This window comes from Odontesthes bonariensis, chromosome 3 (genome assembly GCF_027942865.1).
Source record: "Odontesthes bonariensis isolate fOdoBon6 chromosome 3, fOdoBon6.hap1, whole genome shotgun sequence".
Classification (NCBI taxonomy): Eukaryota; Metazoa; Chordata; class Actinopteri; order Atheriniformes; family Atherinopsidae; genus Odontesthes; species Odontesthes bonariensis.
In genome coordinates, this window is record NC_134508.1 from 14,294,713 (window position 1) to 14,308,141 (window position 13,429).

The 13,429-nt window shown below is 43.0% G+C and overlaps 1 protein-coding gene across 1 annotated transcript in view; it reads right to left on the bottom strand.

Moving 5' to 3' along the window:
• Nucleotides 1–278: 278 nt before the first annotated feature.
• Nucleotides 279–13,429, bottom strand: part of slc25a26 (solute carrier family 25 member 26) — a 60,722-nt gene continuing 47,571 nt past the window's right edge. Inside the window, exons 9-10 of the mRNA XM_075460417.1 lie at nt 10,474–10,547; nt 279–718 (exon numbers count right to left, since the gene is read on the bottom strand). Coding sequence (XP_075316532.1) covers nt 622–718; nt 10,474–10,547 — 171 coding nt within the window. The 3' untranslated portion in view covers nt 279–621. The remainder of the gene's footprint in view (nt 719–10,473; nt 10,548–13,429) is intronic.

Genomic DNA, 13,429 nt, shown 5'->3' on the forward strand with positions numbered 1-13,429 from the left:
ACAGAGGCTCTTGCAGGTGGATGAGGTCAGTTTTGCTCTGGAGGGAATGTAACAATGGTGACATATTGCTGCATCTCCCCGGTGGGTCTTACACGCAGGTGGCTTGGCTTAATAGAGAGAAGATATGGATAAAACAGTAAAGAAAAACTAGAAAGAGCTGTTCCTGCGAAACAGCAGTGAGAATGCCTTAAAGCATTCTCACAAAAAAGAAAATTAAACAGAGGATGATTGGAACCGAGAGGGTTCCACAGGGAGGGAAAGAAACCACCAAACTTCAGTCAAAGCATATCAAGAGACAATCTTTATTTCCAGAACTCACTCCCTCACACGTAAATACTGTAAGCTCACAGCGAAATTTCAACAAACCACTACTGCTGCGACAGAAGCGACTTGCACACTTAACCCCACAGAGCGCGAATGAGCTGGAATGCAGCACCCTGGGTAATGCAGTCAGAACCGTGCACAACCACGACGACCCTAGTGGCGGAGTGCTTCTCGGGGCCCGGCTGCACAGAGGCACAGGGACCGCCTGCAGGGGTCCGGGGGTGCTGCTTCAGGAGACGCTTCCCCTACGGTTCCTCCACCAGGTCAGAGCTCAGGACAGTCGGCGAGGACTTCCTGCTATAGCAAAGTGCCACGGACCTTCTCGTAGGCTCCCAGGAAGATAAAACCGCCCACGCTGATGAAGGCCACCCTTGGTATGCTGCCTGCAAACAGACTGCAGAGAAACAGGGAAGTCAAAATGTGTTGGAATCTAAACACTTCACCCCGTGTGACAGCCCGCAACTTTTCTGATATACAGCGTTTGGAGCATCAGTAACCACAGAGCGGGGTGACAGATGCGAGGACAACCAGCTGAAGTTGAAGTCAGAAAAACACATTTTTATGGTTATAATAACAACCCTGACAAAAAAAAAGAAAAAAAGCTCAATTACAACTGAGCTTTTTAGTAAAAAAAAAATATTTTTTTTTCTTCTTCTCAGTATACTCATATTTAGTCATTTAAACCGAAGCGGTGCGTCATGTAAAATAGCGGTTAAAAAGTCCTCTCTAATAAAAGTTTAAAAAGAAAATGAGTATCTAGAAATTGTTCTTATTTTCTGGGCCAAGACTGTCTAAAACACTTCCACGAAGCTGGTTGCGAAGACAGGAGACACACCATGTTCCATTTGCGTCTTCGTCTTGATCGACTCCAAACAAGACTGTATACTGTGCAGGCCGCGTTTATCTGTTGCACATAAAGCAGGAGTCTCCTGTAGCCCTGCTGTGTGAGCTGATGGATGTTTTGGCCACTGGTTTATGATCCACCTCTCCTTATTATTTTTTTTTTCTCAACCCCCCCCCCCCCCCCCCCCCCCAAAAAAAAAAAAAAACTGTTGCAGGGTATTTGCTCTGAACTTGTCCCTTTTTTCAATTCAGCTGTTTTTGATTATAGAACTGAGATCACCAAAATAAAACAGATTGCCTCTCGACCCGCTGCTGTCTCAGTATTAGTAAATTGTGAAGCCGCACTTATCTATACTGTGGTGCGAACTATGTCTTGATTAGGGAAGCACCCATATGGAATTAATGGCTATAAAAAGAAGTGGAAATCAGATTGAGATTGAGATTTATAAAAGAGAACCATATGTAAACACAGTTTTATGAATCTGGCTAAAGGAATGCATATGCACATTTCTGCCTTCGTGCCTACAGACAGTCTGGCCCATGGAACCTGCTCAGCATGTTTTACCACTATTACACTTGAAATCCAAATGTAAAATGAAAAGTCTTTTCTTTTCTTTTCTTTTCTTTTCTTTTCTTTTCGAGCATTGTTATGTGCATTATAGAAGTTGGTTCCCCCAAACAAACTGGGGCCAATAAACCACTGCAGAGGAGGAGGGTGCAATGAGATGACATACAAATCATCAAGCTCACGTTTTTAAGTCGATTCAACTTTGACCCCCACTTTTTTCAAAGAGACCAATTAATAGTAGCTAAAATAGTAGCTTTACAGGTTCACAATCATCTGGCTACTAATAATAATGATCTCTATGAACAGTTTCAGTCTGGTTTCCGTCCATTACATAGCACAGAAACAGCTCTGGTGAAAATCACAAATGGCCTTCTAATGGCAGCAGATTCTGGCCTTCTCTCTATTCTCATTCTTCTTGACCTCACCACAGCTTTTGACACCATCTCACATCACACTCTTCTGAACAGTTTACCTACTCTTGGTTGAACCAATACAGTTCTCTCTTGGTTTACTTCCCATCTTTCCGGGCGTACCCACTTTGTGCAGTTAAAGAACCACCAATCCCAACCCTCCTCAGTCAGCAGGGGGGTGCCCTGGGGCTCCCCAAATCTAGCAGTTTTTCTTTACCCATCAACAAACTCTTTGGTCCATCCTATCCCTAGCCCTCCTATCTGGATGTCTCCTTAGAAAGAAATCTCTCCTTGACTTCCCACATAAATAACATCACCCGGTCTGCTTACTTCCACCTCCGTAACATCAACCTCCAACAGCACCACCACTCTGGTTCATGCTCTTATCACATCTTGGCTTGATGACGGTGATGCTCTTATATGGCTTACCCAACAAACTCCTCCATTAACTTCAACTGGTCCAGAATTCTGCTGCCCGCATCATCTCCAGAACCCCCTCCACACAAAATTCCACCCGTTCTTAAAAGTCTTTCATTGGCTTTTCAGTACATTTCCGTATCAACTTTAAAATTCTACTTCCAACATTTAAAGCCCTCCATAGCCTCGCCCCATATCTCACTAAACCTGTTGAAATGTATGCACCCTCCCGTACGCTCAGGTCCACCTCTGCGACCCTTCTATCCCCTCCTTCTGCCCACCGTGGGACTCAGATCTTTCTGGAACACCCTCCTTCTGGACCTTCATACAACTTTATCTCTGACCACATTCAAGACTCGTCTCAAAACCCACCTGATTAGACTCGCTGACCCCACATGATCCCTACATCCTCACGACCAACACAGCACCTTCCACCTATTTTTGTTTGTGTTCCTTGATTCAGTAGTTTTTTTGTCTCTTATCTTGACTGTGTGTTGTGTTTTTATCTATTTTGACAATGTTGCTTTTAATTGTAGCTCATACTGTAAGGCACCTACGTATAAAAAGCTTCTTTTTTTTTTTTTTTGCAGTTGTCGATGTTATCTGCAGGGTACTGTACAATCAGATCTGCCTGTGCTCACTCTCAAATACTATAAAGCTTCATCAGGTATTTAAAAACAATGTTTAGAATTTCTAAAACATGCATAGGCCTCCTCTTAATTTGAAGGAGTGGTAAGAGCAGGAAGCAGATCTTCAGATGTACTTGGAAATACAAGCTCATTTCTCTGAAGGTTTCCTACTGCTGTTTTATTATCTCCAATTAGCTCATACTGTATCAAGTATCGTTCCACCAATCGACAGATTCATAGATTTATGGCTTCTATGTAGAAGTAAGGTCTTGTGTTCTGGTGCAGAGGGCATTGGGAATGGGTTAAACTCGAGGCCTTGTTTTTTTCCTGGAGCCCTTACACAAATGGGGCCTTAGTTGGGGTCCAACAAGAAGCTGTTGACGTTGTGGGGGTCAGAGGATGATATGGGCCATGACAGAGCGTCCATCTCCCAAGATCCAAGCCACCCACCCTCCTCTTGCTATAAACAGCTGTTTTTGGGATTAGGCCTCAAGCCCCCACCCTGGGTCCTCCCTAGAGCTCTCATCCCTCCTCTTTTTCTCTCTCTCTGTGCTTGACTGATGGCCAGATGACATCCACACATGTCTGTCTGCCGTCCATCCATCCGACGGCCCCCCTCAGCTGGCTTATTTGTTTGGGGATTTCTCCTCCATCTCCTTCCCTTGCTAAGTCATCCACTTCTCAAACACATGTTCACTTTGTCCCATTCGTTCCTTCGTCTCTCTCGCTCTCTCCCCTTTTATTTCCCCCACTTTCCCTTGCTGTGTATTTGCCTACCGACACCTTCTGTCTGCCAATACGCCCCCACGCTCACATGGTCTGGCCTAGTCCCGGCCAGATGTGACGGATGAAGAATAACGTGTGCTTGTGGATGTGTCTGTGTGTGTGTGTTTTAAAAGAAAGCACAAAAAAAAACTGTCTACGCACACAAAATGTCTGTCTGTATTCATCATCTGCATGGGTGTGGAAGTGCTTATGTTTCTGTCCATTTCAATTTACACACAACTTTCAAAATATTGCAACAATGTACTTTGATTTCATCAGCTCCAAAGAACCTTTTGAGCAAAAAAAAAAAAACAAAAAAAAACAATGAGTACATAAAAATGTACAAGTTCTCCAGACCTTACAACTTGGGGGCCACTTGGGCAGGGCAGCTCTGTGTTGAGGCATCACATTTTTCAGCATTCGAATTTTCACAGAGAAAAGAGTAAATGCACCTGTAAATCTAATGTACAATCTGAGAGCTGTGCCATTTGTTTAACCTTTTATTTTAGAGTTACAGTAGCACCCTTTCAATTGCACAGGGTTAAACTCTGAGTTAGGCTGGACCCAACTTTTACCAACAGATGTATTTTCAGTACCCCATATCAGGTTAATTACCAGTTTAAAGTGAACAAGAAGGTTTTTTTTTTTTTTTTTTTTTTTTTGCTACAGTGTGACAGTGCTTTTCGGATACTACTTCAGTCCAGATAGAAATATCCCCATATGTGTAAGATGGATATTCTTAGACATTCACAGTCCCCAGAGGTTGAATCCCTGTAAATTTGACATTGCCAGTTTTCCTCTTTTGTCATCAGTAGGTCACAGTTCTTGCACTATAATATCAGAAACTTAAACAAAGCTGAGGACTGACAGAACCTCTTCTAAAGACATACAGTCATTGGTCCTTCGAGATGTATTTTAATGATATCAGCCACAGTTTACTTTTATTTTACAATCCATCGATCCAGCAGACTAAACAAAAGCGCCATTTTCTCTCACGAGTTGCAAAGTCATTACGTCTTTCTCGCCGGTCTGGTTGTTTTCAAGAGATGCGCTTGCTGTGCACGGTTTGACGTTTTGTTGGTGTGTGCAACATGAAAAGTGGGTGTATGCTTGTGTGATTAGCTAAGCATGAACTTTTCTAAATGCACCAAATAAACATGGAAACACTAGTCAGAGGCTGATGTCCTGCCCATTTCATCACAGCTATCTATTACCGCCTGCTGAGGACACAGGACTGATCTGGTTAAGAACTGAACATTACACATTATCAAACACAATCCTAATCGAAACACAACCCAGTTACAGAATAAAGAAAGCCAAAAAATACAAGAAAACAACACAACAAACCTCAACGGGTTCCTATCAGTCGTGTTGATCATGCAACGCCTAAGTGTGAGGAATGAACTAATTTTAAACTCAAAGCTCGTGTTTTGTCTCAGCTCTCCACTGGCGATACATTTCCTGTCTGGGATCAGGCCCACCTGTGGACTCTTGAGATGTCAGAGCACAGCCGGAGCTCAAATATTCTCCTTTGCTCCCCCGAGTGCCCTGACTCACTCTGACATCACAGCCTGGCGAGTCACAGAGGCCTGTCATCCCTCGGTTGTCGGCCAATCCCTTCTCCTGAGGAATCAAACTAAATATAGTCTCAAAAAAAGTTTGGAAAGACTAGTTGTGGGCCTAGAAAAAAACGTATTGGTTGCAGTTTAGACAACAAAAGAGAGACCAAAAAAAATATATATATATGTTTTTGGAGCTGCTTTAAGAGTATGGTGTGATAAAAAAAAAAAGCCCTCGCTTTCTCATAGGAAACATGCAGAAAAGAGACCAACTTTAACTTCTGTTTTGAAATAAAATCAGAACGCACTGGTAAGGAAACCTCACGAACCAATATTTTTCATTCACAACAGAACACAGAAAACAAGTCAGAGTGAGACATTTTATTATTCCATGAACATTATCAGTTCATATTGAATTTAGAGGCTGCAGCGCATCTATAAAAAGCTGGAGGAAAATGCAGTCACTCACTAAGTTAATTGGCAACAGATCAGTAACGTGATTGGGTATAAAAAAAGAGCAAAGTCTCTCTGAGGTAAAGATGGGCAGAGATTCAGTAGTCTGCAAATGATTCTGCCTACAAATTGTTGAGCGATTGTCAGAATAATGTTCCCCAACATGAAACTGCAAAATACTGCATATTCCACCATCAATAGTAAATAATATCATGAAAAAAAAAAACATGAAAAGGGCACGGTTGAAAATCAGTATTGGATCCCCACGATCTTCAGGCCCTCAAGCAGCGCTGGATTAAAAACAGGCCTAATTCTGTCAGAGAAATCTCTGTTTGGGTTCAGGAACACTTCCAGAAATCACTGACTGTGAACACAGTTCACCTGCTGTCTTCTCTGAGCCAAAGCTCATTTAAAATGTACTGCGCCAAGGTGGAAAACGGTTGTGTGGCCAAACAAATAGAAACTTGAAATATGGCTTTGGAAATCGTGGACAAAGCATCCTTAAGACTAAACAGGAGTGGGAACATCCAGTTTGTTGTTAGCGCTCAGTTCAAAAAGCCGGCATCTCTGAAAGTGTGGGGGGGTGTTAGTGCCTACGGAACTGGAAACTTACACATCTGGAAAGGCTGCATCAATGCTGAAAGGTATGTACAGGTTTTAGAGCGTCATATGCTCCAACTTTTTTCAGGCAAGGTCAGAATATTTCAGCAAGACAGTGATAAACTGCATACTGCGTGGCTTGTTAGTAGAGGAGTCCAGGTGCTGGGCTGACCTGCCCTCAGTAGAGCTTTCACAACGGAAAACATCATCATGAAACACAAAATACAAGAAAGAAGATCCTGGACTGTTGATGAGCTAGAATTCTATATCAAACAATAAGAGGACAACATTCTAGCAACTGGTCTCCTCAGTTCCCAGATGTTTACGGTCTGTTGTACCGCAGTCGCAAACATGGCCCTGTTCCAATATGTTTGAGAACGCTTTTTTTGCCATCCCATATGAGAGGAGCCAATATTTTTCATGAAATAGTAAAATGTCTCACTTGCAGCATTTGATGCGTTTTCTAAGAACTACTTCAAATAAAACGATGAATTACGTTCTGTCGGTCTTTACAAGTCACAGTGCCCTGACTTTTCGGGAGTCGGGGTCGTACATCCACTTTGGAGGGGGGGGAGGGTCCGACTAAATTCACACGACAATAGATGGGTGAAAAGATAAGACAAACGACACAGTTGTGACCTCTTCTCAACAGCAATACCCCTACTTTGTTTCAAAGTACTCTCTGTGTCATAGATCTCTATTGTTGTCCTAAACGTATTGCTCCCACAGAAGTATTATTCCCCTTCAGAGTTTTTTTTTTTTTTTTTTTTTAAACACAACCTGCAATAAAAATAATTTCAGACATTTGTATTATTTGATCAACACACTACCTCAACCCCAAATTCAATAGGTTCCTACTTTGGTCGAGCCATCTTTTGCAGCAATTAAAGCTGAACGTCTCTTTGGGTATGTCTGTGAACTGGGATTTTCAAACTTCAAGGACTAGACTATAACAAGACATTTAAATGTTTCCCCATCAAAACACTCGAGTCTCGTTTTGAAAGAGGTTTTCCTCGAGAATTTGCTTATATTCAGCTCACCCAGAACGCTGCTGCTCGAGTTTTAACCCGGACTAAGAGATCTGAACACATCACACCAGCTTTAAAATCTTTACACTGGCTTCCAGTCAGTCACAGAATAGATTTTAAAAGCCTGCTGATGGTTTACAAATCCCAGAACGGTTTAGGCCCAAAATACATCTGTGTATGTTCAGAGATTATAAACCCAGCAGAGCTCTTAGATCCAAGGACTCAGGTCAGCTGGTCCAGTCCAGAGTCCAGACTAGACATGGAGAAGCAGCATTTAGCTGTTATGCTGCGAACAAGTGGAACAAACTGCCAGTGGAGATTGAACTTTAACCAAATGTAGACATTTTTAAATCCAGGTTAAAGACATTTCTTTTCTCATGTGTCTATGCATGAAATCTGCACGATATCCTTTAATTTATCTAGACTGTTGCTTGTTTTTAATCATTTTAATTAATTTAAATTGTTTTACTTTATGTTCTTTTATGAATTTTTAATGCTTCTTACACTCCCCGCTGCAATGCTTTTATCTTATGTAACGCACTTTGAAACGCAAATGTGTTGTACAAATAAACATTCATTGTTCTTTCAATTGTAATCAAGGCAAAGAAAAACATCCCTACAACACGATGCTGTAAACACCACGTATCACTGTGGGAACCGTGTTGTCTGGGTGATGAGAGGTGTGGGGTTTACACTGCACGCTAATTCTTTTTTTTCTCAATGGCTGAAAGTTGAATTTTAGTATCTGACCAGAGCACCTTCTTCCACACGCTTTGCAAAGGCATCCTTACCCTGCGCCCCGACCTTAATCGGTCGATTTGGGTGTGGGCCGAGTTGAATTTTGGGCAGAGCCAGACATATCTAGGCTGGTAGGGAGTTCCTCTAAACCAGCTGTTAAAGCAAGAGACAAGTTCCCTTTACTGAAACATCAGATCTCACCCAGCTGAGGGATGTCTCAGCTAAAAACTCAAGTTTACCAGCTCTCTAAAGCACTTTTCAGAAGTGGATCTTATTACAGCCGTTATAAGTTGGAGACAACTTTGCAGAAGCAGAACAACTTAGTTCAAAGGTATGAATAAGCTCCTTTCTCATGTGTAATGAACATAGTTTTTTTTGTTGTTGTTCCTTTTATATGAATACTGCATACATACAAACTAGGAATATCAACAAATGAGTGGAAAATAAGAGGCAGGCACCAAGCGGCGCGCTTATTTACGCCACACTTGCTCACTGTGAATTCTCTGGACACTTATCTGCTCACACATGGTGTCGCTCTAAGATTTTCTGGGCTTAATACCAAGGAGCCAGCTGGTTTAGTAAAAAGTCCGCTTCATCTGACGCAGATATTTGCATTCTCACACACACACATCTCGTATTTTTCAGGCCGCAGCGATTGTGCATCTTAAAGCATGAAAAATCCTTACCTGACCATCAAAGTGGAATAAAGGTTTACCACATGCCTCCAGAGGCAATGCTTTGTTGTGTGTAGAAAAGTTCAAACACGTTTGCATTTCATCCATTTTGGTTTGCATTAGCGGCAAATCAGAAAGCCTTGAGGAGATATTGCCCATTAGTCTTTTGTTTTGACACGACTCCTGGTGCAGTTTGGTTATTTTGCTGGTTACCGGGGGAGACCGGTGTGAGCTGGTCTCTGGGGCATGGCACACACATGGAAACACTTTAGAGCATCACTACACTGCAATTGGGCCTATTATCATAATTACAGCTTTAAAGCCCCAGCAATTTGTATCAGGCATGCACCAGTGCAACAACCAGGCCTTTGGCCCCGTAGAACAACAACACCCCCCCCCCCCCCCTTTTTTTTTTTTTTTTTTTTGCTACACACACACACACCCTCCTTTGTCTCTACATTTCACCTAGCGTGTTCTCTTTGCCTTTCTCAGTCTTCTCATGTCTTTACCTTCTCGGATTACAAGAGTATCAGAGAGGAAAGGGAGTATGTCGTGTTGTGGACTTTATGGCGGGACATGCAGTTACAATAGTGTGACGGTTGGATAAGATTTTTATTTTTTTTTAAAAAGGAGAGAAAAATAGGAGAAGGGCACCAAATGTTTCCATGTGGTGCAGAAGAGCCGGCATTACCCCGCCGTTACTTTTGAAGGAAAGTCGGGGTTTTTTCCAACATACATTTTACAAAGCCTGCCCTGTAGTCTCAATCACAACCTTTATTAAGAGTGACATTTGGGTTATTACTGATGCTGGAGAGCGCTTCTTAGAGAGCCACCCAACACAATGCTGAGATAAATTTGTCTATAATTAGATTCCAGCACTATAATGCTTCTCGGACAAAAACACTGGTTTGTATTTGCAAGTGTGTATGCGAGATAGGGTTGGGGGGGGGCGTGGAGTGTGATGTCCTGCTGGCCCCGTCCCAAACCAAATCTGCAATGAGCATTAAGCCGAGATGCATCCTGACTAAATGATGGCGGCTTGTACACAAGCGGGCCTATTACTCACTGCAACTGAGGGTTTGTTTTAGCGCAGGCAGCCCTCTGCGGCCCCATTAGACCTGGCCTTTTGTCCAGTGCGCATCATAAACACATCAAAACACTCAAATAAACCCGTCCACTAGGCCCTCATAACACCTTAATCAATAGGACGGTACAGCAAGTCGGCAGGAAAAGCTTTTATGCATCTCATTTTTCAGCTGCGGCTGTAAATTCCCGCTCCCCAGAGTGACTGCTCTGTCATCAAACTTGATTACGTGAGGGATTAGGCCGAGCTAAATCAAATCACGGAGAAGACGTTTTTTTTAAATGATCTGGGATAAAATGGTTTGTGTAAAGAGGCCTTCGGGTTTCAAACCATCATACCGGCCTTTGAATATTTCACCTAAATGAGGACTCGCACACTCACCCTGAGAGGCCTCTACTCCTCCACACGTCGTAGAGCACCAGCGGGATGTTGCCGCTCGCTGTGGCCGACCCTGCCTGGAGAAACAGAGAGAGCAAATAGAGGTGCGATGACGGATAGATGGTCTCCCTTACTTCCTGCTCCTCGGACAGACACCCTGTTTAGTCTTCCACAGCTGAGCCCCCCCCCCCCCCTTTTCTCTATTTTTTTGCACATGGGCAGCTGTGTCAGCGCAGGTGTCACCTCAAGCACCCACGCGGAAACGCGCCCAATCATCTGCCCACCCGAAAACACACTGAACGAGTTCTTCTTGTCCCCCTCCTCACCCATGAGTCCAGTGCTTTTATTTACACAATACAGATTAGCTGGCCAGAGGAAAAAAAAAAAAATCCATCACTCTGGAGTGGCAGAGGGGTCTGCAAGGCTGCAGAAAAGGGCCCGGCTGGGCTATGTGAGGGTGGGTGGCAGCCCAAAGAAAAGAGAAAAGGAATGAGACAGTGAAAGAAAAAGTTTGTGGCATCCACTCCAAAGAACTGCTACAACGAGAGGAGGAATCACACTTAACACTTCTTTTTTTTCTTCCTGTGCACAGGAAAAACACCCCTATTCCTTTTGTTTCTATTGGAGACAGGTGGCTGAGAAATGGCTCTCTTCTCGTCTGACAAGTTTTCTTTTCCTTTACTGCTCTGGAAAGGTGGAGCGAGGGAATGGAGGAACAGGGTGTCCAAAACACACACACACACACACACACACCCACAGCCCTGTCCAACTGCTGACATATAAAAATAACTCCTTGTAGCTCAGTCTCTGAGGTTTCCCTGACATACATTGGCCAGCTTTATTGTCATTGATTTCAGATTTAAAAGCGCATTCTATTCTGCACTTATCTGTATTACCCTGCATCTAAACCTCTCCATTGGGTGAATAAAATAAAAAACTGTCACTGTCCAAGTGTGGAACTATTCTATAGTCATTGTGCAGTGCAGTGAGCATTACATTGATGGCAGGAGCCACACCAGTCTGAGGAGAGAAGAAGAGCAGCGTTGTACAGTAGCGGCGCAGGAGGCGTGTGGCGGTGCTGTGGTGTGCCAGGCAGACTGCCACTGCTGCATCAGTCCTGCCCTGGAGGGGGTTTTACACGTCCAGCTGTGCCCTGGATGTCTGCCCGCTTCCATCTGCGCCAGGCTGTCCACTGTACAACACCAGCCTTTCATTCTGCTCGCTGCGGGAAGGAAACTGATGTGAAGAGTTCCAACACCCAAAGTTCCTCCCATTCATCTGATCCAAAGCGTCCATACCTTGACTTCTAGAATGACTTCCTAAAAAGGCATTCTAGAATGTCATATGTTTTTTCAGAGCTACCCAATTAGTTGATTAGCTAAGTGAAAGGGAAATTAATCAAACGAGACCTTGATAACCGTCTAATTGGATTCAGACATTTTTAAGCGAGCATATCAAATGTGTCGGTGACGACTCAGATGTTCAGACCAGGTGTGAACGTGCACTCTAATCCTGTGACCCAGTCATAAGTAGAGACCACGCTAAGCACAGGTGTGAACTCACACACTTCCATCCGATGGTTCGGGGCACATACGGAGGGGTTCTAATAGCGCGAATGCACCATGATGAGGTAAAACCTGTGTCCAAATTTAGGGGACCCATCATTCACAGAAAGACCGCTCGTCTTTTATGTTCGTTTGTGGAGCAACTATGAAGAAAGCAGCTGTGAGCAGAGCTCCAGAGATTAGTCCTGGAAGTGACGGGCCTTAATTTGAAGGTTTAGAGAGATGCAGATCTTCTATTCCTCAGGGCTGGTACTTTATTTAAAAAAAAAAGGAAAACTAGCTTCTATGGATGTGTTACAGTGAGTATAGTTGCTATTTACTGCGAGCAGACGTGCTTGTTCAGGCTTCTCTTCAAAGTCTGGCTCAAAATGAAAACTGCTGAAAGTTTAAAAGCTTCCGTTTGAGTCTTTAGGCAGCAGAAGAGCACTTAGCAATCACTGGGATTTAGGCAAATCTGAAAAGTCTGAATAAGGATATAGTTCAGTTACTTAAAGTATTTTACAGAAACAAAATCTGCTGATGTCTCATTCGTCTCGGTTGACAGCTGACTGTGTGACGCAGACTACATGTTTATTTGCATACAAAGAAAGTAAGTGAGATGATATCACAAGAGGTCCTTTAAGACGTGTGCGGTGACTGGTGTGAACATTCATACTTAAGAGCTGCCCACTTGTGATCAGACCACCCAGGACACATGATAACATCAGATACGAACAACCTCCAAGTGACTGAGAGCTTAAATACCTGAGCTAAGATGTCAGATGGTCAAAAGGAGACTCTTCGATGATGCCATTTACCATTTGCGGACACTTAAGATACAATGATTCTTTTTTTAATGGAGAAACAGGCTAAATTATGATTTAAAAAAAAAAAAGCTATCACAGCTGTTGTCCTAAATTCGAAAAAAAAAAAATCAAGAAAAAATTTACTGTAACTTATGAGAGAAACCTCAAATGTATTCCCAAGTGCTCAGTTTTTCAGCACAATCAATAAGAAAATGTATTTGAGATATCGTACTGCTGATCCGAGCTGCTTGCTGTCTTGACTAAGACCCTAGTAAAATAGATTTTAATAACAATTTGTGTGGTGTGGTGTGATCTTGTTTTGACGATCACCCTGTACAACCACAACTTTCCTTCTTTCTGAATGAAATAAAGCCCTTTTCTAAGCTCACATGTGCTCCCTGATGTGATTAAACAACTTGGCCTTATAAAGTTAGAACAGAACCTCAGCACAAGCTGAGCCCCTTGCTGGTGGTTAGATTACAGCAGCTGCCTTTCAGATAATGTTTACTGGAAGCATTCGTACCGTGCAGTTGCACCTACAGCCAACAGCTTCTCGCCAGAGATCAAAACTGTCAGAATGTTTTGTTAATTCCAGTATCTCATTAGTTA